Source organism: Maniola hyperantus, chromosome 7 (assembly GCF_902806685.2).
Source record: "Maniola hyperantus chromosome 7, iAphHyp1.2, whole genome shotgun sequence".
In the NCBI taxonomy this organism is placed as follows: Eukaryota; Metazoa; Arthropoda; class Insecta; order Lepidoptera; family Nymphalidae; genus Maniola; species Maniola hyperantus.
Genome location: NC_048542.1, coordinates 15,279,328 through 15,304,683, shown reverse-complemented (window position 1 = coordinate 15,304,683; position 25,356 = coordinate 15,279,328). Strand labels below are relative to the sequence as shown.

At 36.8% G+C, this 25,356-nt stretch overlaps 2 protein-coding genes across 6 annotated transcripts in view; one reads left to right on the top strand and one right to left on the bottom strand.

Annotated features, from left to right (window-relative positions):
* nolo (no long nerve cord) overlaps positions 1-25,356 on the top strand; it is a 382,845-nt gene that overhangs the window by 239,535 nt on the left and 117,954 nt on the right. For all 5 annotated transcript variants that reach the window (XM_069499947.1, XM_069499946.1, XM_069499945.1 and 2 more), the window contains exon 4: positions 10,184-10,282. In XM_069499947.1, coding sequence (XP_069356048.1) covers positions 10,184-10,282 — 99 coding nt within the window. The remainder of the gene's footprint in view (positions 1-10,183; positions 10,283-25,356) is intronic.
* Positions 6,048-9,261, bottom strand: LOC117983445 (cilia- and flagella-associated protein 298-A). Its single transcript, XM_034969999.2, has 4 exons — positions 9,018-9,261; positions 8,359-8,529; positions 7,322-7,565; positions 6,048-6,307 (listed from the first exon to the last, which is right to left on the bottom strand). Exons 1-4 carry the CDS (start codon positions 9,222-9,224, stop codon positions 6,051-6,053), a joined length of 879 nt encoding a protein of 292 aa, XP_034825890.1. The 5' UTR covers positions 9,225-9,261; the 3' UTR covers positions 6,048-6,050.

Genomic DNA, 25,356 nt, shown 5'->3' with positions numbered 1-25,356 from the left:
TTTCTAATAGTTTGTTTGTTGTTGAATTTCTTAAAGTTTTAAAACACGCGCTCAAAAATTAAAACGTAAGTGTAATTTCTTTTGTGGCCTCCATTTAAACGTTCCACGCTCATGAAACTCGAAAACTTTACAAATTTCTACTCCTAGGGCTTGTATTTTGGTAGAACTAATAGTTAAAATGCTTAAAACTTTTTTAAGAGCTTTTGTTGTTAAGTGCTTATATTAAAGTGTTTTAATTTTACAGGTAATGTAATAATCCTAAGAAAATGAAGAAATTCGCGACTTGTTACCACTGTACCGAAAAAGACCTAGGGATTTAGCAATCTATGATGCCGCGTAGAAATCGCGTAAATTAGTTACCTACTTAGAGCTACCGCGGAAAATTTTCGCACGTTTTTTTCCGAAAAATCTGTGAACTATATAATACTAGCAGATGCCCGCGACTTCGTCCGCGTACTGGTTTCTCATGAGATCTGAAATTTTCCCGCTGCAAAAGGCCTCACTTACCTACATGCCAATTTTCATATCTCTAACTTCAAAAACATAGGATTTTCATATATAACCCTTCCACCCCCATTTTACTACCTTAGGGGGGGAATTTAGTTAGATCCTTTCTTATCTGATACCTACCCCCTAGAAATAGGGTTCATTTCAAATTTCAAGTAAAAATAACAATTGTTAAAACGTTTCTATAAAAACATTGCCCCCCTATTTTAACACCCTTAAGGGGGGAATTTCCCAAATTGAATTATACAGATTTTTATTATTTAAAGCTAATAACCTAAATGTCGATTTTTACGTCTCTAACTCCAAAAACATAGGACTTTCATACAACCTTCGACCCCCCCCCTTTCGCACCCTTAGGGGGCGAATTTTTCAAAACCGTTTTGTAGCTGACACCTACGTCCAAGAAAGAACCTACCTTCTAAATTTCAAGTTTGTAGGCTTTATAGTTTCTGAGATTTCGTGATTAGTCAGTCAGTCAGTCAGTGAGTGGTATTTCACTTTTATAATATATTTAGATAACTACATAGAAGTGCGCGTAGTGCGGAATTAATTCCACACCGGATTTTGATAGATCGCTCCAGCAATGCACGGGGCTACAATGGCTTGTATAGTACGGTATAATAACATTGTAAATTGAAAATTAAAAAGAGCAACCGCCGAGTTTCTTGCTGGTTCTTCTCGGTAGGAACGGCATTCCGAACCAGTGGTAAATTAAAACTTCCTGACTATTCATAAGCACTTTTAAAAAGTTTACATGAATAAAAAAACATTCTATTCTATTCTAGATATTTCAAATTGGCGGACCCGTGGTGCGCGCTAGCTCTTAGGCAAGGTTAAGTGATGATATATATTTAGATTGCATTGTCACAAACCACCAGGTGACATATCAGTCAAAGCTACTCCGTCACAAATAAAAGCTTTATTTAAAAAAAAATAAGTACTTCTTGCTGGTCTATATAACTTGGATGCAGAATCTTTAAGACAGTATGATATTATGGATTATGTAGTATAAGTACAGAAATATTTCACCACTTGGAATTTCTAATGTAATTTTACTTAGTACCTACTAATGACGAGCTTCCATAGTTTGCTATACAGTTTTATTGAAAAAAAAAATTTTTACTGATTTCTATTAGATTTCCCGAGACGGTCTTCTCGACCTCGACTAGCTGGAAAACAAACTTTCAACCTTGTTGTCGTCATCTCAACCAAAATATCTCAGGACATAGTCTCGTGCCACTTGATCACCTTGCTTCCAGCTACGAACCGGTGGTAGAGTCTTGACTTATCATAAGTAGCATATATGCTGTCCTATATTAAATAAATTCATTTCATACAATCATTCACACTCTATATACAGTATACATATACTAGGTACATACACCAAGTGGTGGTCTTCCAACTCTACATTTTACAGCGCTATACTCCTAATAACGCCTAGCGATGTGCCCCGCCCATTGCCTCTACAATCTACTGTCTTTTTCTCAATAAAATACGCTTTATCGGTAGAATAATCAAAATAACAAATTAGAATCATAACTTGCCCTTAATAAACTGAAACTAATTATTTAAATATTTATTAATTAAAATGAAAATATGTAACAACAGTTAAATTATCCCTTAGTTAAAATTTATTTTATCGCTTTTCAATTTTTATAGCAAAATAAAGAGACTGGATAAATGGGTTAACGAATTTCTGCTCAGCGTATAAATATAATTATTTTGTGGAAGGAAATGCAACGCTGGGTATTTCACAGTCCACGTATGCAGTAAGAATTTTGCAGGCAAAAGTTAATGTGGGTTTGTTTATGCATTACATTAAACTTTGTGTTACGAGAGTTTGTATAATTTGAAGCTAGAAAGCTGTATAATATTATGTTCTAGATTTTACGCGGTGACATTTTATTTAAAGAAAGTTTAGTTTTTACATGATTTTACAAGACGGTTGGTTTTTCTTTAAACAATCTAAGTATAATATAAAAGGATAAGGTGACTGACTGAAACCTCTATGTTACCCTTTTTGGAGTTGAATTTTGAAAAATCCTTTCTTAGCGGGTGCCTATACGTCATAATAGCTATCTGCATGCCAAATTTCAGCCTGATCCGTCCAGTAGTTTGAGCTATGCGTTGATAGATCAGTCAGTCAGTCAGTCATCATTTCTTTTTATATATATGAGTTTGTGTAATGACCTAAGAAGTTGATAGTAAAAGTATAGAGGAAAAGTTTATTTTATTCTTTTTAGCGAACTTAAAAGGCTTGTTTTTTATAAGTTTTTTACTTTTATTTATATTCTATTACTGTAATCCTGTGCCAATAGGATTACAGCGGTAATTAATATACAAATAATCTCAATCTAAAAAGTTCATAATATTTTAAAGGCCTTGATATACTTAGGTATTCAAAGCGATCCAGGCCGCATTGTTACACGTCGTCCCGGGTATTACGCGCGCCCTTCACTGCATTCATCATGGGATTACAGCTGTAATACCTGTAATCAACCGCAACCGGTTACACCCGGATGTGTCCGGATATATCCCGCCGCTAATGAGGAACGTAATTATGAAAGCGTCGAATGAAAAGACATGGGTGTTGCAATTATACTAGAAGTGATTGGTTATCTGAATCTGAATATATAAAACGAAAAGGCGACTGACTGACTGGCGGATCTATCAACGCACAGCTCAAACTACTGAAAGGATCAGGCTGAAATTTGGGATGCAGATAGCCATTATGACGTAGGCATCCGCTAAGAAAGGATTTTTGAAAATTCAACCCCTAAGGGGGTGATATAGGGGTTTGAAATTTGTAGTGTAGTCCACGTGGACAAAGTCACGAGCATAAGCTAGTAACTTTATAATGTTTGTTCACAATAAAACTAAAACTAAAATTCTGAAAATGAAGCTCTGAATTCATGTGTTCATGTAAGTCAATCTAACAGAATACTGACTTAATTAAAATTTGATTATTAAAATATAATAGTGTGCGCGAATTAAGCCGTAAGCCCCCCAAATTAGTTAATTTTTCTGCATTATTCTGTTACGCACCGCACGTACCGGAAGGCGCGGCGTTGGAAGACGCCCCACTAGGTGGACGGACAGCATCAGACGAGTCACAGGGAGCCGCTGGATTTAGGCGGCGCAAGACCGTGGCGTTTGGAAGTCCCTACAAGAGACCTATGTCCAGCGGTGGATGTCTATCGGTTGATGATGATGATGATGAGTTTGAATGCACTTGTAGAAGTACGTTATACTTTTGTTTAGTTTGTAAATTGACAAGATTGAAAATTAATTCTTTTTTTTTAATGTTTCCTGTGAAAAAATGGTGTTATGTTAGTTTTAACTTATTTAACTTTTTGTACAAAATGGAAATACCAAAATAAATTAAATTATTGAATACGAAAAATACCCAAAGTGCGCCCTCATAGATTTAATAGCCAAAAAAACGAACCACGAAAATGCACATCAAAATAATAGGAGGCGTTAAAAATTAAAATACCACATCCAGTAGGATATGTAGCTCGGTTTTTACTTTTCAGTGACGAAGTAAAACGTGGGGAGCTTATGAAAATATTATATGTATTAAAATTGAGGTTAACTGGTAAATATTGTTCAGTGAATGAGTTACACGACATGACAACAAAATTGATTTGCGGTTAATTAAGTTCAGCCTGTTCAGCAGGACTACAATAACAGATGAAGTCGCGGGCATTATCTATAGTTTATTACTATAATATACAAAACACACTAATACATAACGCTAACTACATAACGCTGCACATTAATATACAAAATGTCCGGTGTGCGGAAGTAATGTATCAATTAATTTTATCAACTCACTATTTTCCAGTTCATCGGAGTGAAAAGTTGTTATTGTATCACTTTCAACCGACTCTAGAGACGGAGGGTTCTCAATTTGTTTGACTGTTGGCACAGTTCTTGCAATTCAGGAAAGAGAGTGAACTTTCCTTGTGGTTACGTCATATATACGGACATTGCGTAAGTGTGCGTGCATGTTGCACCAATCAGTCGCGAGCAAGCTCTCGCAGACGCACACATTTAGTGTATGTACCTTACTTATACCGATACGACTAACACGCAAACATGAGCCACTCGCCCTAGTGAAATGCAAGAACTATAACAGAATTACGAGCCGTGTAAGCTCAGTGGTTAAGACGTTCGCCTCCTATTCAGGAGGTCGAATCTGGGCCTCGAAGTGTGTGTTTTGGACGATAACTTAAAAATTAATATCAATTGCTTTAACGGTGAAGGAAAACCTGCATGCCTGAGAGTTCCCTATAATGTTCTGAAAGGTGTGTGAAGTCTACCAATCTGGACTGGATGCCGCCAAGCGATTTAGCGTTCCGGTACGATGCCGTGTAGAAACCAAAGGGGCATGCATGGGCTTAGTAAAAACTGCCATACGCCTTCCAGGTTAGGCCGCCTCCATATTGGACTGTATCATCACTTACCACCAGGTGAGATCACAGTCAAGGGCCAACTTGTATCTGAATAAAAACCATTCTCATTCTGAGAGGAGACCCGTGCTCAGTAGTCGCTCGGCGATGAGTTGAGATGATGGTGATTATTTTTGAAATAATTTTCAGATATTCGATAAAACATACAGTAAAATCAGCATTCAGCCATAATGATATAATTAACATAATATTAAGCAAATTCACACAATTTTTATGAGCAACTTATTCGAACAGATTAAATTAAAACCAATTATGTAATTTATACTACTGTACCCGTAGTAGGTACAAGATTTTACGTCTCACCAAACCAAACCAAATTCGAGAGTCGAGATACTTCCGCGTTACAGTAAAATAGACCTAAACAGCCTTGAATTGAAGTCAAATATTCAATGCTACTGATTTTAATTTCGCAGTGTTTCCGCTTGGAGCACTGGCCGTAGAAGTGTAGACAAACTTGAGCTTTAAAACAAGGCTTTTAAGATCCAGTTTACTGTAACGCGGAAGTATTTCGACTCTCGAATTTGGTTTGGTTTGGTGAGACGTAAAATCTTGTACTACGGGTACAGACATAACGCATAACCCAGTACGTTCCTGCAGTAGTGAAGTGGTGCGAGAGGGGACGTCACGCGAGAGTTCCGCAGGTCGATTCCGTAAAACCTGCATCAATCATCATTACAATCGCAATAGTTGTGGTTGGCTGAATTTATGGTATTCTTGTTGCAACAATGTATTGTAGCCAATAGTGAGCGAGCGTCAACCAATCAGAGGTGATTGCGATCATGACATTGTAGCTGTCATTTTACCGCAATCGCGCATCAGTGGTTCGTCAACTTGTGACAAGTGTCACCCTCCCGCACCGCTTTACTACCGCAGCAGCCTACTTAGTAGTACGCGACAGGTGGAGATGGCAATCGGGGTATGAGGCGGGGAGATGACCCACACACCCGCACGTCACTTGCGCTATCCCGCACCGGGCTAGCGCGGGAGCTGTGCGGATGTCAACCTGTCGCGAACTATACCTATAGTTTAAAACACTTCCCTAATTAAATCCACAAAACTAAAATTATTTTACTGCTTCATAACTGGTTTCCAGGAGATATTATTCAGACCATGGAACTGCCTCTTCATATTCTGTCCGTCAGCCCACTTGGAATCCAGATAGCTGTCGTCATCGTCCTGTTCCAGCTTCTTCCACTCCTCCTGTTTCCTGTACGCCTGGAGCATGAGCTGCTTCCTTTCATCTTCAGTCATGATGGGCTCCCTTCCTGGAGCACCCTCGGATGAGGAGCAGAGTTTTACTGTCACCTTGGACTTATCATTTTTACCTGAAAATGGTTGGATACGGTTAAACTATTTAGTACCTACTGCTTTTTCTATATCTTTTCTTATTTTTCTTCTAAATATATAAAATGAAATGGTGACTGACTGACTGACTGACTGATTGACTGACTGACTGATCTATCAACGCATAGCTCAAACTACCGGACGGATCGGGCTGAAATTGGGCATGCAGATAGCTATTATGTCGTAGGCATCCGCTAAGAAAGGATTTTTGAAAATTCAACCCCTGGGGGTGAAATAGGGGTTTGAAATCGGTGTAGTCCACGCGGACGAAGTCGCGAGCATAAGCTAGTTATTCTATAAACATATAATGTACAGGGTTAACTTGAAAACAAACAATAGTAATTTGAAACATCAAATTACTATTCATTATTTTGTTCAGTACCTACCTACTGCATATTGCATGCTAATAGGCAGAATTTGGCTGTACCTTTTTGTACACATCTCCACTGTTTAAGCATATTCGCAATAAAGAAATTTGAATTGAATTGAATAATTATTTATTAAAATATTTTATCTCAATTAGTAGGTCGATTTCGTGAAACCTGCATCGATCATTATTGCAATCTCAATTGATCCGATTGGCTGAATTTGTGCGATTCTTGTTGCAACGACGCATTGTAGCCAATAGTGAGCGAGCGTCAACCAATCCGTAGGGCGATTGTCTAAAACCTGATTCAATCATTATTACAATTTCAATTGTTCTGATTGGCTGAATTTGTGCGATCCTTGTTGCAACAAAGCATTGTGGCCAATAGTGAGCGAGCATTAACCAATCAGAGATGATTGCGATCGTGACATTGTAGCTGTCAAACAACCGCGGTAAGACCACAGGATATTGTACCTGTCATTCTACCGCACTCGAGCAGCTGGGTTTTGATACGCTTACCAACAGTCATACAGATAAACTGTTACGCAGAGACTCAGTTGAGTCTAAAGAGAAGAAAGAAGTTAAAGAATAGAGATTACAGAAAATACAGTATGATGGTTCAACTTACCAAGATGATCACTCAGCTTGTTACCATTGAGAAGTTTCTTCCCACAAGCCCAAAGACAAGCTCTGGAAGGATCAATGACCTCCTTAGAAGCCTGGGTACCGGACAGGTCTTCAACATTGTCTAGTTCCATACGGACTGGGTCGTGAGGTGGTAGGCCAGCTGGAAAGACGATCTTCGTAGCACCTCGTAGCTCGTCGAGAGCTTTCGCTACGTCTTTTTGAGTCAAACATTTCTGTAAATTCACCTGGAAAGATTTTCAAGCTTTTACTAGCTTTGTTTGTGTAGATATAATCTATCTAAATATATAAAAGGAAAAGGTGACTGACTGACTGACAGATCTATCAACGCACAGCTCAAACTACTGGACGGATCGGGCTGAAATTTGGCATGCAGATAGCTATTATGACGTAGGCATCGGCTAAGAAAGGATTTTTGAAAATTCAATTCTTAAGGAGGTGAAATGGGGTTTGAAATTAATGTAGTTCACACGAATGAAGTCGCGGAAATAAGCAAGTAGCCAAATAGTTCTGCATCACTGAGGTATTTCTAGCGAAAAAATCTCAATTTAATTCATTATTCGAGCGGAAACTTGCGTTGTTATAAATCTTGCCAAGTCCCCTTTCGCACGATTCGGTTTCAAAGTTGCCAGTGGCATTTGCCAAATATCTGATAAAATGCGGTCTTAAACTAAAATGCAATTATTATTCTGGATTCACTTAAAATTGATTTCTTTCGCGCAATAATTATATATGACAAGAAATGCCCAAGCGAACAAAATTTTTCACGATTTTGGAACCAAATAAATCAGCGCCACCTCTTTGAAATCTAGACGTCACCGAGGTTGCATTGGTGCTGAAGCACCACTGAATCGGTGCCATTTTGTTTATACAATAGCCCTGTCCGTACGAAGTAATATGTAAGTCAATGAAAAAAACATAATAAGGAAACCCGCATGCCTGAGATCCATAATGTTTTCAAAGCATGTAGTGATGGTAGTGATTGGGCGATAGGTTATACTTAATACAAAATTCTCATACATGTTTCTTAGTGATGTACTCTTTAGCGGTTTCGGCTGCTTTAGTCAAAACTTCTTGAAGGTTAGGGGGTGGGGCGAGACCACATCGGCGTCTCATCTCGTCTTTGGCTTCGATGTAACCAGCGGGAGCAGAGCGCTTAGCCCATGGGTCTTCTAATTTAAGCTCTGTTATCTGAAAAACAAGCCAATTAGGTATTAATGATTTTAAGCTTTAAGCTGTCCTGGGGATGCTCTGGTGTTGGGGCAAATCGTACAGCATGTAAATCATACAGATAATAATAAGTAGTAAGTTATGTACATATTATTAAGAGAGCCACCTCGCCAACAAACTAACTCACCAGATTGGCGAGATACAAATGTAAGAAACCTGTACAATTAATAAGATTAAATAAATTTAAAAAAGATTTCATCTGTTACAGCAGATTATAGCAAACTAAGCTTCTGGTTCATTGTATATCATGGATTTCCGCGAAATCTGAATGCTTCTACACAATATCTTACATACATTAGGTACGCACGATCGACTAGTCGCCCGGCAACTCAGTCGACGGCAACCGTCAGAATCTGTAGTTCATATATGAATTTGCCATATAAACTACAGATTCTGTCGTCTGAGTTGCCGGGCAATTATCGACTGTGCGTAATGACTCGCTTCGTTACCTGTTCTTCCGTCAGTCCCTGCATCTCTGGCGGTAGAAATGTACCATGTTTCTTCAGCTCCTCTATTTCATAAGACAGTCGCTCCACCTTCAGCCTTCCGTTGAATATAGCCACTATATCCTTCACAACTTCATCAACTGAGTTATTCACACTGGTTTCGTATAAAAATTGACTTTCGTCACCTCTTTTAACGTGGAGAATCACCATTTTTCCTTTTTCTCTAGTTTTCTCTCAGAGACACCAGTTTTCGTATAAAAAGCTTTGTGATGTAAACCACAAGCTATTTGGAGGTTATATCGATCAAATAAAACAGCTGGTTGCTATGGAATGGACGTTACATGCTACAGATATCGACAAGACATTTTATCTTGTTACCATGACATTTGAAACTTTTTATAAAGTTTTTGACAAAGCAGGTCACCTCAACCCCTCAACTATAGTACGCGACAGGTAGAGATGGCAATCAGGGTGAGGACGCCTCGCACATCCGCATAGCCCTCGCTCTAAAGTCTAACCCAGTGCGGGAAAGCGTTGGTGACGATGTAGAGGCGTGCGGCCTCTTCTAAGGCTGGCAGCTGCGAAGAAAACATTGCGCTTTGCAGTTGCCACTTAGAACACCGTTTTGAATATGGAACGATTCGAAAATCCTGCTGCCCTGGACGAACTCCGGGGGCCGCATTCATTCCAGAGACATCAAGAGGGAGACACCTCCGTAGAGCCTCAAGCTCCAGCCCTCGTTTTTTTTACCTCGATTTACGACACGTGTCGTAAATCCAGTCTATGTATTAATATACCTATATCGGAAATACACTGTGAATGTAATATGTGAGCAGTTCTTTTATTTGTACACCACGCTGCCACAACGTGCTCATACCCTGATTACCATCTTGACCTGTCGCGTACTATATATAAGTACTTAATAAGTGCATGCGTCACCTACAATTAAGAAAAAAGATACTTGACGGAAGGCTAAATAGGCTGACTCTGACCGCAACCGACTCCCTCAACAGACTTCAAAAAAACCTAGCTATAAAATCATCCCGAACTTCGTTTTGTTAACTGACTTCCAAAAAGGAGGTGGTTCTCCAATACCCAATTTGAATAAATCATTTGTTTTTGACTCTGACTTTGATGGGTTGAAAATGAACCAATTTATTTTGTCGTAGATTTCCGGCCGCTGCGCTCACCGACACGGCCACGACATATCGACGGAGTTCCCGGAAGTGATCGACGCCCACCACGACAACACCACGCACCATGGGAAGGTAAGTCTCTTATTTTTAGGGTTCCGTACCTCAAAAGAAAAAACGGAACCCTTATAGAATCACTTCGTTCTCTATCTGTCTGTCAAGAAACCTATAGAGAGTACTTTCCGTTGACCTAGAATCATGAAATTTGCCAGATAAGTAGGTCTTATAGGGGACACGTCGGGGCATGGGGTCTTACACGTCATGTAAAGGGAAAAACCCGAAAACTGTGAATTTGTGGTTACAGATGCTTGGTACCTTCAATATTAATTCACTATGAACACTTCCTGAATCTTGATAACTTAGGGGGCAGGTAATCCTGCAGCATCAGGATTAAGCAGTTGGATCCAGAAATTTTTATGGGACCACCACGGAAACTTTCTCTGTTGATCAAAAAAGCTGCTGTCAGCTGTAAGATCTAACTACCTGCCAAATTTCATGATTCCAGGTCAACGGGAAGTACCCTGTAGGTTTCTTGACAGACAGACGGACAGACAGACAGACAGACAGACAGACAACAAACAGGTTCCGTTTTTCCTTTTGAGGTACGGAACCCTAATAAGGACTAAAATCGTACTTTTGACATGAAATTTGACACAAAAAGTTAAAATGGCGCCCGAGGAGTTAAATAATTTCACGCGTAATACTCGTAAGTAGGTACTTACAATGTTTGAGCCAACAATTTTTTTTGCAGTCTCAGTAATTATTGGTATCGCTTGTATGTTTGCAGTCTATGCTTCAGCTTTTGGTAAAATAGTTAGGTTCTTACCCAACCTAAGTCTGTTTACTAAAGTCTGTTCAAATTTACTCTCTACCAGTACAAGGTAAATATCTACAGTACTGAGTTATATTTGCTTATAGATATTACTGTGGGGTTGTTTACTTTTCCGATAAAACAAATAAAATTATAATAACAAAATCAATACTATGGTGTTTCTATGTACTATGTACCTACTCACACAATACTAGATTTCGAAGATAATATTTTATTCAGCTCTATTGAATACCTACTATATCTGATGGATTTAGGTTTTTAATAATCCCGTAGGAATTGGTATTTGACTACATCAAAAATAGATTATTTATCAGTAGAGAGTTTATCAAAATACGTAAAATCCACGTCCTTTGTTAGTTTTAAGTGTGATAACTATTTTTCGAAAATTATCGATTAAACTAAAAAAGTACGTCATTATGAGGTAACGTCACATTCCAGTATTTCATAGAATATTCATACCTATTTATTTCATACCTGTTTCTATTTATATATATCATTTATATAACCCATTATCAGTAAATTTAGGGCGTAAAATAGTTATAGTCCTCGAAAATACCCATTTTACAGCAAAACTTAAACCTAAGTTTACCCTTATTACCTAAGTAGACCCTTTATTAAAACAATAGAGGCACTCAATTCCGCCGACAAAAGCCACACAATCCTGAATGGAACCAACGCAAACAATATGTCTCCATATTATCATTGTCTCTAAACAAGCCCGTAATAAAAACACAGCTCAGGCGGGAATTTACAATCAAAACCAACGCCATCAAAGGGTTGAGGGTGGCGCAAGTGACAAGGGCGCAGTTCGGTGCTTTCTAGATACAAACGTAGGGTGATTACTACATTATTTGATATTGGTACTGATTCTGAGCCCAACAAAATTTTAGAGCATTCCCATAAATCATAAATTTTATTGCCTTTAAGTTGCCGAGTGCTGACATAAATTATATTAGGAACACAGAAAAATATTGATATTTTTTCTCAAAAATACTTTTCCTAAACCCTTTTCGCGCGTTCGATTTCGGTACAAATCATCGTGCCTCTCACCTTTCTCATACAATGTCAGGCGAAAAGCAAACAGGTTACCCACGTGCGCCAACTTTACTGCGCACTGCGTCACCTTTAAGACTAGTCGCACTTCTGGTGGTCTGATTTGATACACCTAGTAAAGACAAAAAACGTTCACAGAACTTTTGTTCTAATAATTCATCCTATGCTATATTGTATAGGTACTGAAATACCTAGGATAATTCACTTATATCAAAGTTAGTAAGCAAAATCAAATAGTTTAGTTTTTGTATCCGCTATGTTTCATCACTTGTGCCATAAAAACCGACATGATTCGAAACAACAGTGGCATATGCAAATTCTGCGTGAGCCACCTGCAATTTGTCAGTCCTGCCTGCCTATAAAGCCTTCTCAGCTGTTTTTACAAGAGTTTTCACCAGTTTTTTAGGAGTTATTGACACAATATCATCAACAGATATCGTTATTTCGTAGTTTAGCAGTATTTAGTACCTACTTGAATGTAATAAAAAGAATCTAAGAACGATCACAAAATTAAAATTACCATAGAAAATACTAAAGGCAGAACTTAAAAAAAGCGGTCAAGTGCGAGTCGGACTCGCACACGAAGATTTACCTGTAAGGGTTCATATGAACAGCCCGCTGAGACACACGGACGAACAGCGGAGCCTTAGTAATACCTAGGGTCCCGTTGGCACCCTTTGTATAACCTAAAATTAAACAGATTGCGTCGAAGAAGATTTTCAGAAAGGCAAGTTAAGCACAAAAAAGTTTTAAGACAGCAACTGAACATAGCTTGGAAAACCAGGAAAACTTAGTACGTACAGTCAGCAACAAAGCTAGGTTTGTACCCGTCCATAGTCGCTTGTACTAGCGGGTGCAAACCTAGCTTTGTTTCTGACTGTACCTTCTAAGTTTACTTCTAAGTCTACTAAGTTTTTCAATGATTTATATTTGTACGTAAAGTCAGCAACAAAGCTAGGTTTGTACCCGTCCACAGTAGCTTGTACTAGCGGGTGCAAACCTAGCTTTGTTGCTGACTGTACCTACTACCTACTGAGTTTACTACTAAGTCTACTAAGTTTTTCAATGATTTATATTTGTACGTAAAGTCAGCAACAAAGCTAGGTTTGTACCCGTCCATAGTAGCTTGTACTGGCGGATGCAAACCTAGCTTTGTTGCTGACTGTACCTACTACCTACTGAGTTTACTACTAAGTCTACTAAGTTTTTCAATGATTTATATTTGTACGTAAAGCCAGCAACAAAGCTAGGTTTGTACCCGTCCATAGTCGCTTGTACTAGCGGGTGCAAACCTAGCTTTGTTGCTGACTGTACCTACTACCTACTAAGTTTACTGCTAAGTCTACTAAGTTTATCAATGATTTATATTTGTACGTAAAGTCAGCAACAAAGCTAGGTTTGTACCCGTCCATAGTAGCTTGTACAGTGTACTGGCGGGTGCAAACCTAGCTTTGTTGCTGACTGTACGTACAAATATAAATCATTGAAACACAAATATTTGCACAGGTAGGTAGGTACAAGGAAAACGTGAAACCTTTGTGCGACATAAAGAGAATTCTTGAATCAAACGTAATCCAATTATTTTGTGCATTTCGTTCGCTCTCCAACAAGTCACTTTTATTTAAAAATCGTACGGGAAGAGAAAAGAATCGAGGAATAATGTTTTTTCAATATTTCTAGGGTTCCGTACCTAAAAAGAAAAAAAAGCGACCCTTATAGAATTACTTCCTTGTCTGTCTGCCTATCTGTCTGTCTGTCTGTCGTGTCTGTCAAGAAAACCTATAGGGGGTCCTGTTGACCAATCATGAAATTTGGCAAGTAGGTAGGTCTTACAGCACAAGCACAGAGCACAATAAAGGAATAAAATCCGAAAACCGTGACTTTGTGGTTACACAGTGATGTGGTCATCTCTATCATAACTGTATGTGGTTACATCACAATTTTTAGGGTTCCGTACCTCAAAAGGAAAAACGGAACCCTTATAGGATCACTTTGTTGTCTGTCTGTCTGTCTGTCTGTCTGTCTGGTCTGTCTGTCTGTCTGTCTGTCCGTCTGTCTGTCAAGAAACCTACAGGGTACTTCCCGTTGACCTAGAATCATGAAATTTGGCAGGTAGGTAGATCTTATAGCTGACATTTGGGGAAAAATCTGAAAACCGTGAATTTAGGGTTAGATCACACAAAAAAAATTAAATTGTGGTCATGAACTAATAATTAGTATTTTCAACTTTCGAAGTGAGTGACTATATCAAGTGGGGTATCATATGAAAGGTCTTCACCTGTACATTCTAAAACATTTAAAAGATTTTTATTTATTTTTATGCATCATAGTTTTTGAATTATCGTGCAAAATGTCGATAAAATAAGACTGTAGTACGGAACCCTCATTGCGCGAGCCTGACTCGCACTTGGCCGGTTTTTTTAAAGGTGTTCATTGAACAAATAATTGGTATTTTTAATTTTCAAACATACCCTACTTAGTACAGTTATTACGGTTATACTTAAAGATACTTTTACATTCTAAAACAGATTTTTATTAATTTTTAAGCATAACAGTTTTTGATTTATCGTACAAAATGTCGAAAAAAATAACCGTGCACGAGTTCGACTCGCACTTGGCCGGTTTTTACCTTATTCAGCTGATTTGAGTAAAAACATTGAAACATTTTTGTGTTATTTAATGATTCTGTTAGTAAAATATTTTAAGCTTTTCCAAGGGGATAAAGTTATGGAAGTGTAAAATTTTATCGAAATTTTTTCACAGTATTTAAAAACTCGTAAAGAAAATACAATATTTCGTTCAGGTGCGTTCGAAATTCGAATATTGAATTTCACTTAACGCGTACGAAACCAGTGCTTATGGTAGTATTATTTTTCATAACCGGCTCAAAAAACCTACTACTTTCATAGTAAGCAAATTCAAAGCCTTTTAGTAGGTAATCGTCCATCTCCTAATCGGAGGTCGGGGATTCGATCCCGGGCACGCGCCTATAACTTTGTAGTAAGCCGGCGATGGATTGAGATGATGATGATGATGATAATGAATCAGAAAGATTTTTTTATTCAAATAAACTTTTACAAGTATAGATATTTTTATATTGCATCTACCACTGCACGGGTTTGGAACGCCTTTCCTACCTTAATAAACTCGGCGGTTGCTCTTTTCAAAGATATGAATTACAATAATTCATTGATGGAGCGAGCTGCGAGTTAAATCTACGCTCTTTTATCATTTACATATTATATTATTATTCTTCGATCGTGTCAATATGCTTTTTTAGTAACAAATTTTTAGGGTTCCGTAGCCGAATGGCATAAAACGGAACCCGTATAGATTCGTCATGTCTGTCTGTCCGTCCGTATGTCACAGCCACTTTTTCCGAAACTATAAGAGCTATACTATTGAAACTTGGTAAGTAGATGTATTCTGTGAACCGCATTAAGATTTTTACACAAAAAAACAAAAAAACAATAAATTTTGGGGTTCCCCATACATGGAACTGAAACTAAAAAAAAAAAAATTTTATCAAACCCATACGTGTGGGGTATCTATGGATAGGTCTTCAAAAAAGATATTGAGGTTTCTAATATCATTTAAAAAAGTATATGATGTACATTACCATGCAAACTTCCACCGAAAATTGGTTTGAACGAGATCTAGTTAGTAGTTTTTGATTTATCGTACAAAATGTCGATAAAACACGATTGTACTACGGAACCCTCAGTGCGCGAGTCCGATTCGCACTTGGCCGGTTTTTAATCTTGTGCTGAATGTCAAACAAATGCAGTCAGTTGTTTTTAGATAAATCTCAAATTAGGAAATTGGTCCATATTAAAATAACTGAATACCAGATAATGGTCTCAAAGTAAACCCCATCCTCATCCTCTGTCAAGATTAATTGAACGTTAAACAAATTTCAACACTAATGTATTCAAATATAAACTCTATGTAATAACAATAGGGATACTTATCCCATGTCGTTGCGATCAAGCTCGTATAACTTTGCAAATAATTGTTATTCCGTCCGGGCGATATGTAAAAACGACAGTGTCCGTGAACTTAGCAGAGCATGTGCTAGCAGATCAAAAATAAAAAGGAGTTCTATTCGCATGCAGAAGAGTTCTAGAGTTCCTGATACTTTTTAAAGATAGTTCTGGCGTTTTAACCAAAAAAATCGCAGTTAAAATAATGCTCTGCTAACTTCCGGTAGCAGATCATTTTCGAGCAAAGCAAAAAAAAAAGACAGTTCTGTACGCATGCAGGTCAGTTCTATAGTTCCTCATACTTAATAATGATAGTTCTGGCCATTTAAGCTTAAAAAAAATCGATTGAAAAAATGAAAAAAAATTCAAACTTTATAATCACAAGTCATTCAAAAAATTCCAGCAGCTAGAACTCTGATCTGAGAGGCGGGAACTCCTCGATTTATTCTAGCTTATTAAACAAGCTATCGAATAAACCTACAAACTAAACCAGAACTCTCATAAAAATGCCAGCAGAGCATACAAGAAGAGTCAATTACTTTAAATTTTTGAACTTAGTATCAAAAGTTATTAAAAAAACTCCAGCAGCTAGAACTCTGATCTGAGAGGCGGGAACTCCTTGATTCATTCTAGCTTATTAAACAAGCTATCGAAAAAACCTATTATCTAGCCTGGAACTCTCAAAAAGATGCCAGCAGAGCATACAAGAAGAGTCAACTACTTTAAATTTTCGAACTTAATATCAAAAGTTATTTTAAAGAATCCAGCAGCTAGAACTCTGATCTGAGAGGCGGGAACTCCTCGATTTATTCTAGCTTATTAAACAAGCTATCGAATAAACCTACAAACTTAACCAGAACTTTCATAAAAATGCCAGCAGAGCATACCAGAAGAGTCAATTACTTTAAATTTTCGAACTTAGTATCAAAAGTTATTTAAAAAACTCCAGTAGCTAGAACTCTGATCTGAGAGGCGGGAACTCCTCGAATTATTCTAGCTTATTAAACAAGCTATCGATTTAACCTACAAACTGAACCAGAACTCTCATAAAAATGCCAGCAGAGCATACAAGAAGAGTCAACTACTTTAAATTTTCGAACTTAATATCACAAGTTATTTAAAAGAATCCAGCAGCTAGAACTCTGATCTGAGAGGTGGGAACTCCTCGATTTATTCTAGCTTATTAAACAAGCTATCGAATAAACCTACAAACTAAACCAGAACTCTCATAAAAATGCCAGCAGAGCATACCAGAAGAGTCAATTACTTTAAATTTTCGAACTTAGTATCAAAAGTTATTTAAAAAACTCCAGCAGCTAGAACTCTGATCTGAGAGGCGGGAACTCCTCGATTTATTCTAGCTTATTAAACAAGCTATCGAATAAACCTACAAACTAAACCAGAACTCTCATAAAAATGCCAGCAGAGCATACCAGAAGAGTCAATTACTTTAAATTTTCGAACTTAGTATCAAAAGTTATTTAAAAAACTCCAGTAGCTAGAACTCTGATCTGAGAGGCGGGAACTCCTCGATTTATTCTAGCTTATTAAACAAGCTATCGAATAAACCTACAAACTAAACCAGAACTCTCATAAAAATGCCAGCAGAGCATAACAGAAGAGTCAATTACTTTAAATTTTCGAACTTAGTATCAAAAGTTATTTAAAAAACTCCAGTAGCTAGAACTCTGATCTGAGAGGCGGGAACTCCTCGATTTATTCTAGCTTATTAAACAAGCTATCGAAAAAATCTACAAACTTAACCAGAACTCTCATAAAAATGCCAGCAGAGCATACCAGAAGAGTCAATTACTTTAAATTTTCGAACTTAGTATCAAAAGTTATTAAAAAGAACCCAGCAGCTAGAACTCTGATCTGAGAGGCGGGAACTCCTCGATTTATTCTAGCTTATTAAACAAGCTATCGAAAAAACCTATTATCTAGCCTGGAACTCTCAAAAAGATGCCAGCAGAGCATACAAGAAGAGTCAACTACTTTAAATTTTCGAACTTAATATCAAAAGTTATTTTAAAGAATCCAGCAGCTAGAACTCTGATCTGAGAGGCGGGAACTCCTCGATTTATTCTAGCTTATTAAACAAGCTATCGAATAAACCTACAAACTTAACCAGAACTTTCATAAAAATGCCAGCAGAGCATACCAGAAGAGTCAATTACTTTAAATTTTCGAACTTAGTATCAAAAGTTATTTAAAAAACTCCAGTAGCTAGAACTCTGATCTGAGAGGCGGGAACTCCTCGATTTATTCTAGCTTATTAAACAAGCTATCGATTTAACCTACAAACTGAACCAGAACTCTCATAAAAATGCCAGCAGAGCATACAAGAAGAGTCAACTACTTTAAATTTTCGAACTTAATATCAAAAGTTATTTAAAAGAATCCAGCAGCTAGAACTCTGATCTGAGAGGTGGAAACTCCTCGATTTATTCTAGCTTATTAAACAAGCTATCGAATAAACCTACAAACTTAACCAGAACTCTCATAAAAATGCCAGCAGAGCATACCAGAAGAGTCAATTACTTTAAATTTTCGAACTTAGTATCAAAAGTTATTTAAAAAACTCCAGCAGCTAGAACTCTGATCTGAGAGGCGGGAACTCCTCGATTTATTCTAGCTTATTAAACAAGCTATCGAATAAACCTACAAACTAAACCAGAACTCTCATAAAAATGCCAGCAGAGCATACCAGAAGAGTCAATTACTTTAAATTTTCGAACTTAGTATCAAAAGTTATTTAAAAAACTCCAGTAGCTAGAACTCTGATCTGAGAGGCGGGAACTCCTCGATTTATTCTAGCTTATTAAACAAGCTATCGAATAAACCTACAAACTAAACCAGAACTCTCATAAAAATGCCAGCAGAGCATAACAGAAGAGTCAATTACTTTAAATTTTCGAACTTAGTATCAAAAGTTATTTAAAAAACTCCAGTAGCTAGAACTCTGATCTGAGAGGCAGGAACTCCTCGATTTATTCTAGCTTATTAAACAAGCTATCGAAAAAATCTACAAACTTAACCAGAACTCTCATAAAAATGCCAGCAGAGCATACCAGAAGAGTCAATTACTTTAAATTTTCGAACTTAGTATCAAAAGTTATTAAAAAGAACCCAGCAGCTAGAACTCTGATCTGAGAGGCGGGAACTCCTCGATTTATTCTAGCTTATTAAACAAGCTATCAAATAAACCTACAAACTGAACCAGAACTCTCATAAAAATGCCAGCAGAGCATACAAGAAGAGTGAACTACTTTTAATTTTCGAACTTAATATCAAAAGTTATTTTACAGAATCCAGCAGCTAGAACTCTGATCTGAGAGGCGGGAACTCCTCGATTTATTCTAGCTTATTAAACAAGCTATCGAATAAACCTACAAACTGAACCAGAACTCTCATAAAAATGCCAGCAGAGCATACCAGAAGAGTCAATTACTTTAAATTTTCGAACTTAGTATCAAAAGTTATTAAAAAGAACCCAGCAGCTAGAACTCTGATCTGAGAGGCGGGAACTCCTCGATTTATTCTAGCTTATTAAACAAGCTATCAAATAAACCTACAAACTGAACCAGAACTCTCATAAAAATGCCAGCAGAGCATACAAGAAGAGTCAACTACTTTAAATTTTCGAACTTAATATCAAAAGCTATTTAAAAGAATCCATCAGCTAGAACTCTGATCTGAGAGGCGGGAACTCCTCGATTTATTCTAGCTTATTAAACAAGCTATCAAATAAACCTACAAACTGAACCAGAACTCTCATAAAAATGCCAGCAGAGCATACAAGAAGAGTCAATTACTTAAAATTTTTGAACTTAGTATCAAAAGTTATTAAAAAAACTCCAGCAGCTAGAACTCTGATCTGAGAGGCGGGAACTCCTTGATTCATTCTAGCTTATTAAACAAGCTATCGAAAAAACCTATTATCTAGCCTGGAACTCTCAAAAAGATGCCAGCAGAGCATACAAGAAGAGTCAACTACTTTAAATTTTCGAACTTAATATCAAAAGTTATTTTAAAGAATCCAGCAGCTAGAACTCTGATCTGAGAGGCGGGAACTCCTCGATTTATTCTAGCTTATTAAACAAGCTATCGAATAAACCTACAAACTTAACCAGAACTTTCATAAAAATGCCAGCAGAGCATACCAGAAGAGTCAATTACTTTAAATTTTCGAACTTAGTATCAAAAGTTATTTAAAAAACTCCAGTAGCTAGAACTCTGATCTGAGAGGCGGGAACTCCTCGAATTATTCTAGCTTATTAAACAAGCTATCGATTTAACCTACAAACTGAACCAGAACTCTCATAAAAATGCCAGCAGAGCATACAAGAAGAGTCAACTACTTTAAATTTTCGAACTTAATATCACAAGTTATTTAAAAGAATCCAGCAGCTAGAACTCTGATCTGAGAGGTGGGAACTCCTCGATTTATTCTAGCTTATTAAACAAGCTATCGAATAAACCTACAAACTAAACCAGAACTCTCATAAAAATGCCAGCAGAGCATACCAGAAGAGTCAATTACTTTAAATTTTCGAACTTAGTATCAAAAGTTATTTAAAAAACTCCAGCAGCTAGAACTCTGATCTGAGAGGCGGGAACTCCTCGATTTATTCTAGCTTATTAAACAAGCTATCGAATAAACCTACAAACTAAACCAGAACTCTCATAAAAATGCCAGCAGAGCATACCAGAAGAGTCAATTACTTTAAATTTTCGAACTTAGTATCAAAAGTTATTTAAAAAACTCCAGTAGCTAGAACTCTGATCTGAGAGGCGGGAACTCCTCGATTTATTCTAGCTTATTAAACAAGCTATCGAATAAACCTACAAACTAAACCAGAACTCTCATAAAAATGCCAGCAGAGCATAACAGAAGAGTCAATTACTTTAAATTTTCGAACTTAGTATCAAAAGTTATTTAAAAAACTCCAGTAGCTAGAACTCTGATCTGAGAGGCGGGAACTCCTCGATTTATTCTAGATTATTAAACAAGCTATCGAAAAAATCTACAAACTTAACCAGAACTCTCATAAAAATGCCAGCAGAGCATACCAGAAGAGTCAATTACTTTAAATTTTCGAACTTAGTATCAAAAGTTATTAAAAAGAACCCAGCAGCTAGAACTCTGATCTGAGAGGCGGGAACTCCTCGATTTATTCTAGCTTATTAAACAAGCTATCGAAAAAACCTATTATCTAGCCTGGAACTCTCAAAAAGATGCCAGCAGAGCATACAAGAAGAGTCAACTACTTTAAATTTTCGAACTTAATATCAAAAGTTATTTTAAAGAATCCAGCAGCTAGAACTCTGATCTGAGAGGCGGGAACTCCTCGATTTATTCTAGCTTATTAAACAAGCTATCGAATAAACCTACAAACTTAACCAGAACTTTCATAAAAATGCCAGCAGAGCATACCAGAAGAGTCAATTACTTTAAATTTTCGAACTTAGTATCAAAAGTTATTTAAAAAACTCCAGTAGCTAGAACTCTGATCTGAGAGGCGGGAACTCCTCGATTTATTCTAGCTTATTAAACAAGCTATCGATTTAACCTACAAACTGAACCAGAACTCTCATAAAAATGCCAGCAGAGCATACAAGAAGAGTCAACTACTTTAAATTTTCGAACTTAATATCACAAGTTATTTAAAAGAATCCAGCAGCTAGAACTCTGATCTGAGAGGTGGGAACTCCTCGATTTATTCTAGCTTATTAAACAAGCTATCGAATAAACCTACAAACTAAACCAGAACTCTCATAAAAATGCCAGCAGAGCATACCAGAAGAGTCAATTACTTTAAATTTTCGAACTTAGTATCAAAAGTTATTTAAAAAACTCCAGCAGCTAGAACTCTGATCTGAGAGGCGGGAACTCCTCGATTTATTCTAGCTTATTAAACAAGCTATCGAATAAACCTACAAACTAAACCAGAACTCTCATAAAAATGCCAGCAGAGCATACCAGAAGAGTCAATTACTTTAAATTTTCGAACTTAGTATCAAAAGTTATTTAAAAAACTCCAGTAGCTAGAACTCTGATCTGAGAGGCGGGAACTCCTCGATTTATTCTAGCTTATTAAACAAGCTATCGAATAAACCTACAAACTAAACCAGAACTCTCATAAAAATGCCAGCAGAGCATAACAGAAGAGTCAATTACTTTAAATTTTCGAACTTAGTATCAAAAGTTATTTAAAAAACTCCAGTAGCTAGAACTCTGATCTGAGAGGCAGGAACTCCTCGATTTATTCTAGCTTATTAAACAAGCTATCGAAAAAATCTACAAACTTAACCAGAACTCTCATAAAAATGCCAGCAGAGCATACCAGAAGAGTCAATTACTTTAAATTTTCGAACTTAGTATCAAAAGTTATTAAAAAGAACCCAGCAGCTAGAACTCTGATCTGAGAGGCGGGAACACCTCGATTTATTCTAGCTTATTAAACAAGCTATCAAATAAACCTACAAACTGAACCAGAACTCTCATAAAAATGCCAGCAGAGCATACAAGAAGAGTCAACTACTTTTAATTTTCGAACTTAATATCAAAAGTTATTAAAAAAACTCCAGTAGCTAGAACTCTGATCTGAGAGGCGGGAACTCCTCGATTTATTCTAGCTTATTAAACAAGCTATCGAATAAACCTACAAACTAAACCAGAACTCTCATAAAAATGCCAGCAGAGCATAACAGAAGAGTCAATTACTTTAAATTTTCGAACTTAGTATCAAAAGTTATTTAAAAAACTCCAGTAGCTAGAACTCTGATCTGAGAGGCAGGAACTCCTCGATTTATTCTAGCTTATTAAACAAGCTATCGAAAAAATCTACAAACTTAACCAGAACTCTCATAAAAATGCCAGCAGAGCATACCAGAAGAGTCAATTACTTTAAATTTTCGAACTTAGTATCAAAAGTTATTAAAAGAACCCAGCAGCTAGAACTCTGATCTGAGAGGCGGGAACACCTCGATTTATTCTAGCTTATTAAACAAGCTATCAAATAAACCTACAAACTGAACCAGAACTCTCATAAAAATGCCAGCAGAGCATACAAGAAGAGTCAACTACTTTTAATTTTCGAACTTAATATCAAAAGTTATTAAAAAAACTCCAGTAGCTAGAACTCTGATCTGAGACGCTGGAACTCCTCGATTCATTCTAGCTTATTAAACAAGCTATCAAATAAACCTACAAACTGAACCAGAACTCTCATAAAAATGCCAGCAGAGCATAACAGAAGAGTCAATTACTTTAAATTTTCGAACTTAGTATCAAAAGTTATTAAAAAAACTCCAGTAGCTAGAACTCTGATCTGAGAGGCGGGAACTCCTCAATTTATTCTAGCTTATTAAACAAGCTATCGAATAAACCTACAAACTGAACCAGAACTCTCATAAAAATGCCAGCAGAGCATACCAGAAGAGTCAATTACTTTAAATTTTCGAACTTAGTATCAAAAGTTATTAAAAAGAACCCAGCAGCTAGAACTCTGATCTGAGAGGCGGGAACTCCTCGATTTATTCTAGCTTATTAAACAAGCTATCAAATAAACCTACAAACTGAACCAGAACTCTCATAAAAATGCCAGCAGAGCATACAAGAAGAGTCAACTACTTTAAATTTTCGAACTTAATATCAAAAGCTATTTAAAAGAATCCATCAGCTAGAACTCTGATCTGAGAGGCGGGAACTCCTCGATTTATTCTAGCTTATTAAACAAGCTATCAAATAAACCTACAAACTGAACCAGAACTCTCATAAAAATGCCAGCAGAGCATACAAGAAGAGTCAACTACTTTTAATTTTCGAACTTAATATCAAAAGTTATTTTACAGAATCCAGCAGCTAGAACTCTGATCTGAGAGGCGGGAACTCCTCGATTTATTCTAGCTTATTAAACAAGCTATCGAATAAATCTACAAACTTAACCAGAACTCTCATAAAAATGCCAGCAGAGCATACCAGAAGAGTCAATTACTTTAAATTTTCGAACTTAGTATCAAAAGTTATTAAAAAGAACCCAGCAGCTAGAACTCTGATCTGAGAGGCGGGAACACCTCGATTTATTCTAGCTTATTAAACAAGCTATCAAATAAACCTACAAACTGAACCAGAACTCTCATAAAAATGCCAGCAGAGCATACAAGAAGAGTCAACTACTTTTAATTTTCGAACTTAATATCAAAAGTTATTAAAAAAACTCCAGTAGCTAGAACTCTGATCTGAGACGCTGGAACTCCTCGATTCATTCTAGCTTATTAAACAAGCTATCAAATAAACCTACAAACTGAACCAGAACTCTCATAAAAATGCCAGCAGAGCATAACAGAAGAGTCAATTACTTTAAATTTTCGAACTTAGTATCAAAAGTTATTAAAAAAACTCCAGTAGCTAGAACTCTGATCTGAGAGGCGCGAACTCCTCAATTTATTCTAGCTTATTAAACAAGCTATCGAATAAACCTACAAACTGAACCAGAACTCTCATAAAAATGCCAGCAGAGCATACCAGAAGAGTCAATTACTTTAAATTTTCGAACTTAGTATCAAAAGTTATTAAAAAGAACCCAGCAGCTAGAACTCTGATCTGAGAGGCGGGAACTCCTCGATTTATTCTAGCTTATTAAACAAGCTATCAAATAAACCTACAAACTGAACCAGAACTCTCATAAAAATGCCAGCAGAGCATACAAGAAGAGTCAACTACTTTAAATTTTCGAACTTAATATCAAAAGCTATTTAAAAGAATCCATCAGCTAGAACTCTGATCTGAGAGGCGGGAACTCCTCGATTTATTCTAGCTTATTAAACAAGCTATTGAAAAAACCTATAATCTAGCCTGGAACTCTCAAAAAGATGTCAGCAGAGCATAGAAGAAGAGTCAACTACTTTAAATTTTCGAACTTAGTATCAAAAGTTATTAAAAAAACTCCAGTAGCTAGAACTCTGATCTGAGAGGCGGGAACTCCTCGATTTATTCTAGCTTATTAAACAAGCTATCGAATAAACCTACAAACTGAACCAGAACTCTCATAAAAAATCCAGCAGAGCATACCAGAAGAGTCAATTACTTTAAATTTTCGAACTTAGTATCAAAAGTTATTAAAAAGAACCCAGCAGCTAAAACTCTGATCTGAGAGGCGGGAACTCCTCGATTTATTCTAGCTTATTAAACAAGCTATCGAATAAACTTACAAACTAAACCAGAACTCTCATAAAAAATCCAGCAGAGCATACCAGAAGAGTCAATTACTTTAAAT

Bases quoted from the DNA above. Each gene is read 5' to 3' on its own strand.
- LOC117983445 (XM_034969999.2), bottom strand. From the start codon at position 9,224: ATGGTGATTCTCCACGTTAAAAGAGGTGACGAAAGTCAATTTTTATAC. The intron at 7,566-8,358 runs GTATGAGAATTT...AAATCTTTCCAG, and splicing joins AGTACATCACTAAGAAACAT to GTGAATTTACAGAAATGTTT. The intron at 6,308-7,321 runs GTAAGTTGAACC...AACCATTTTCAG, and splicing joins CAAGCTGAGTGATCATCTTG to GTAAAAATGATAAGTCCAAG.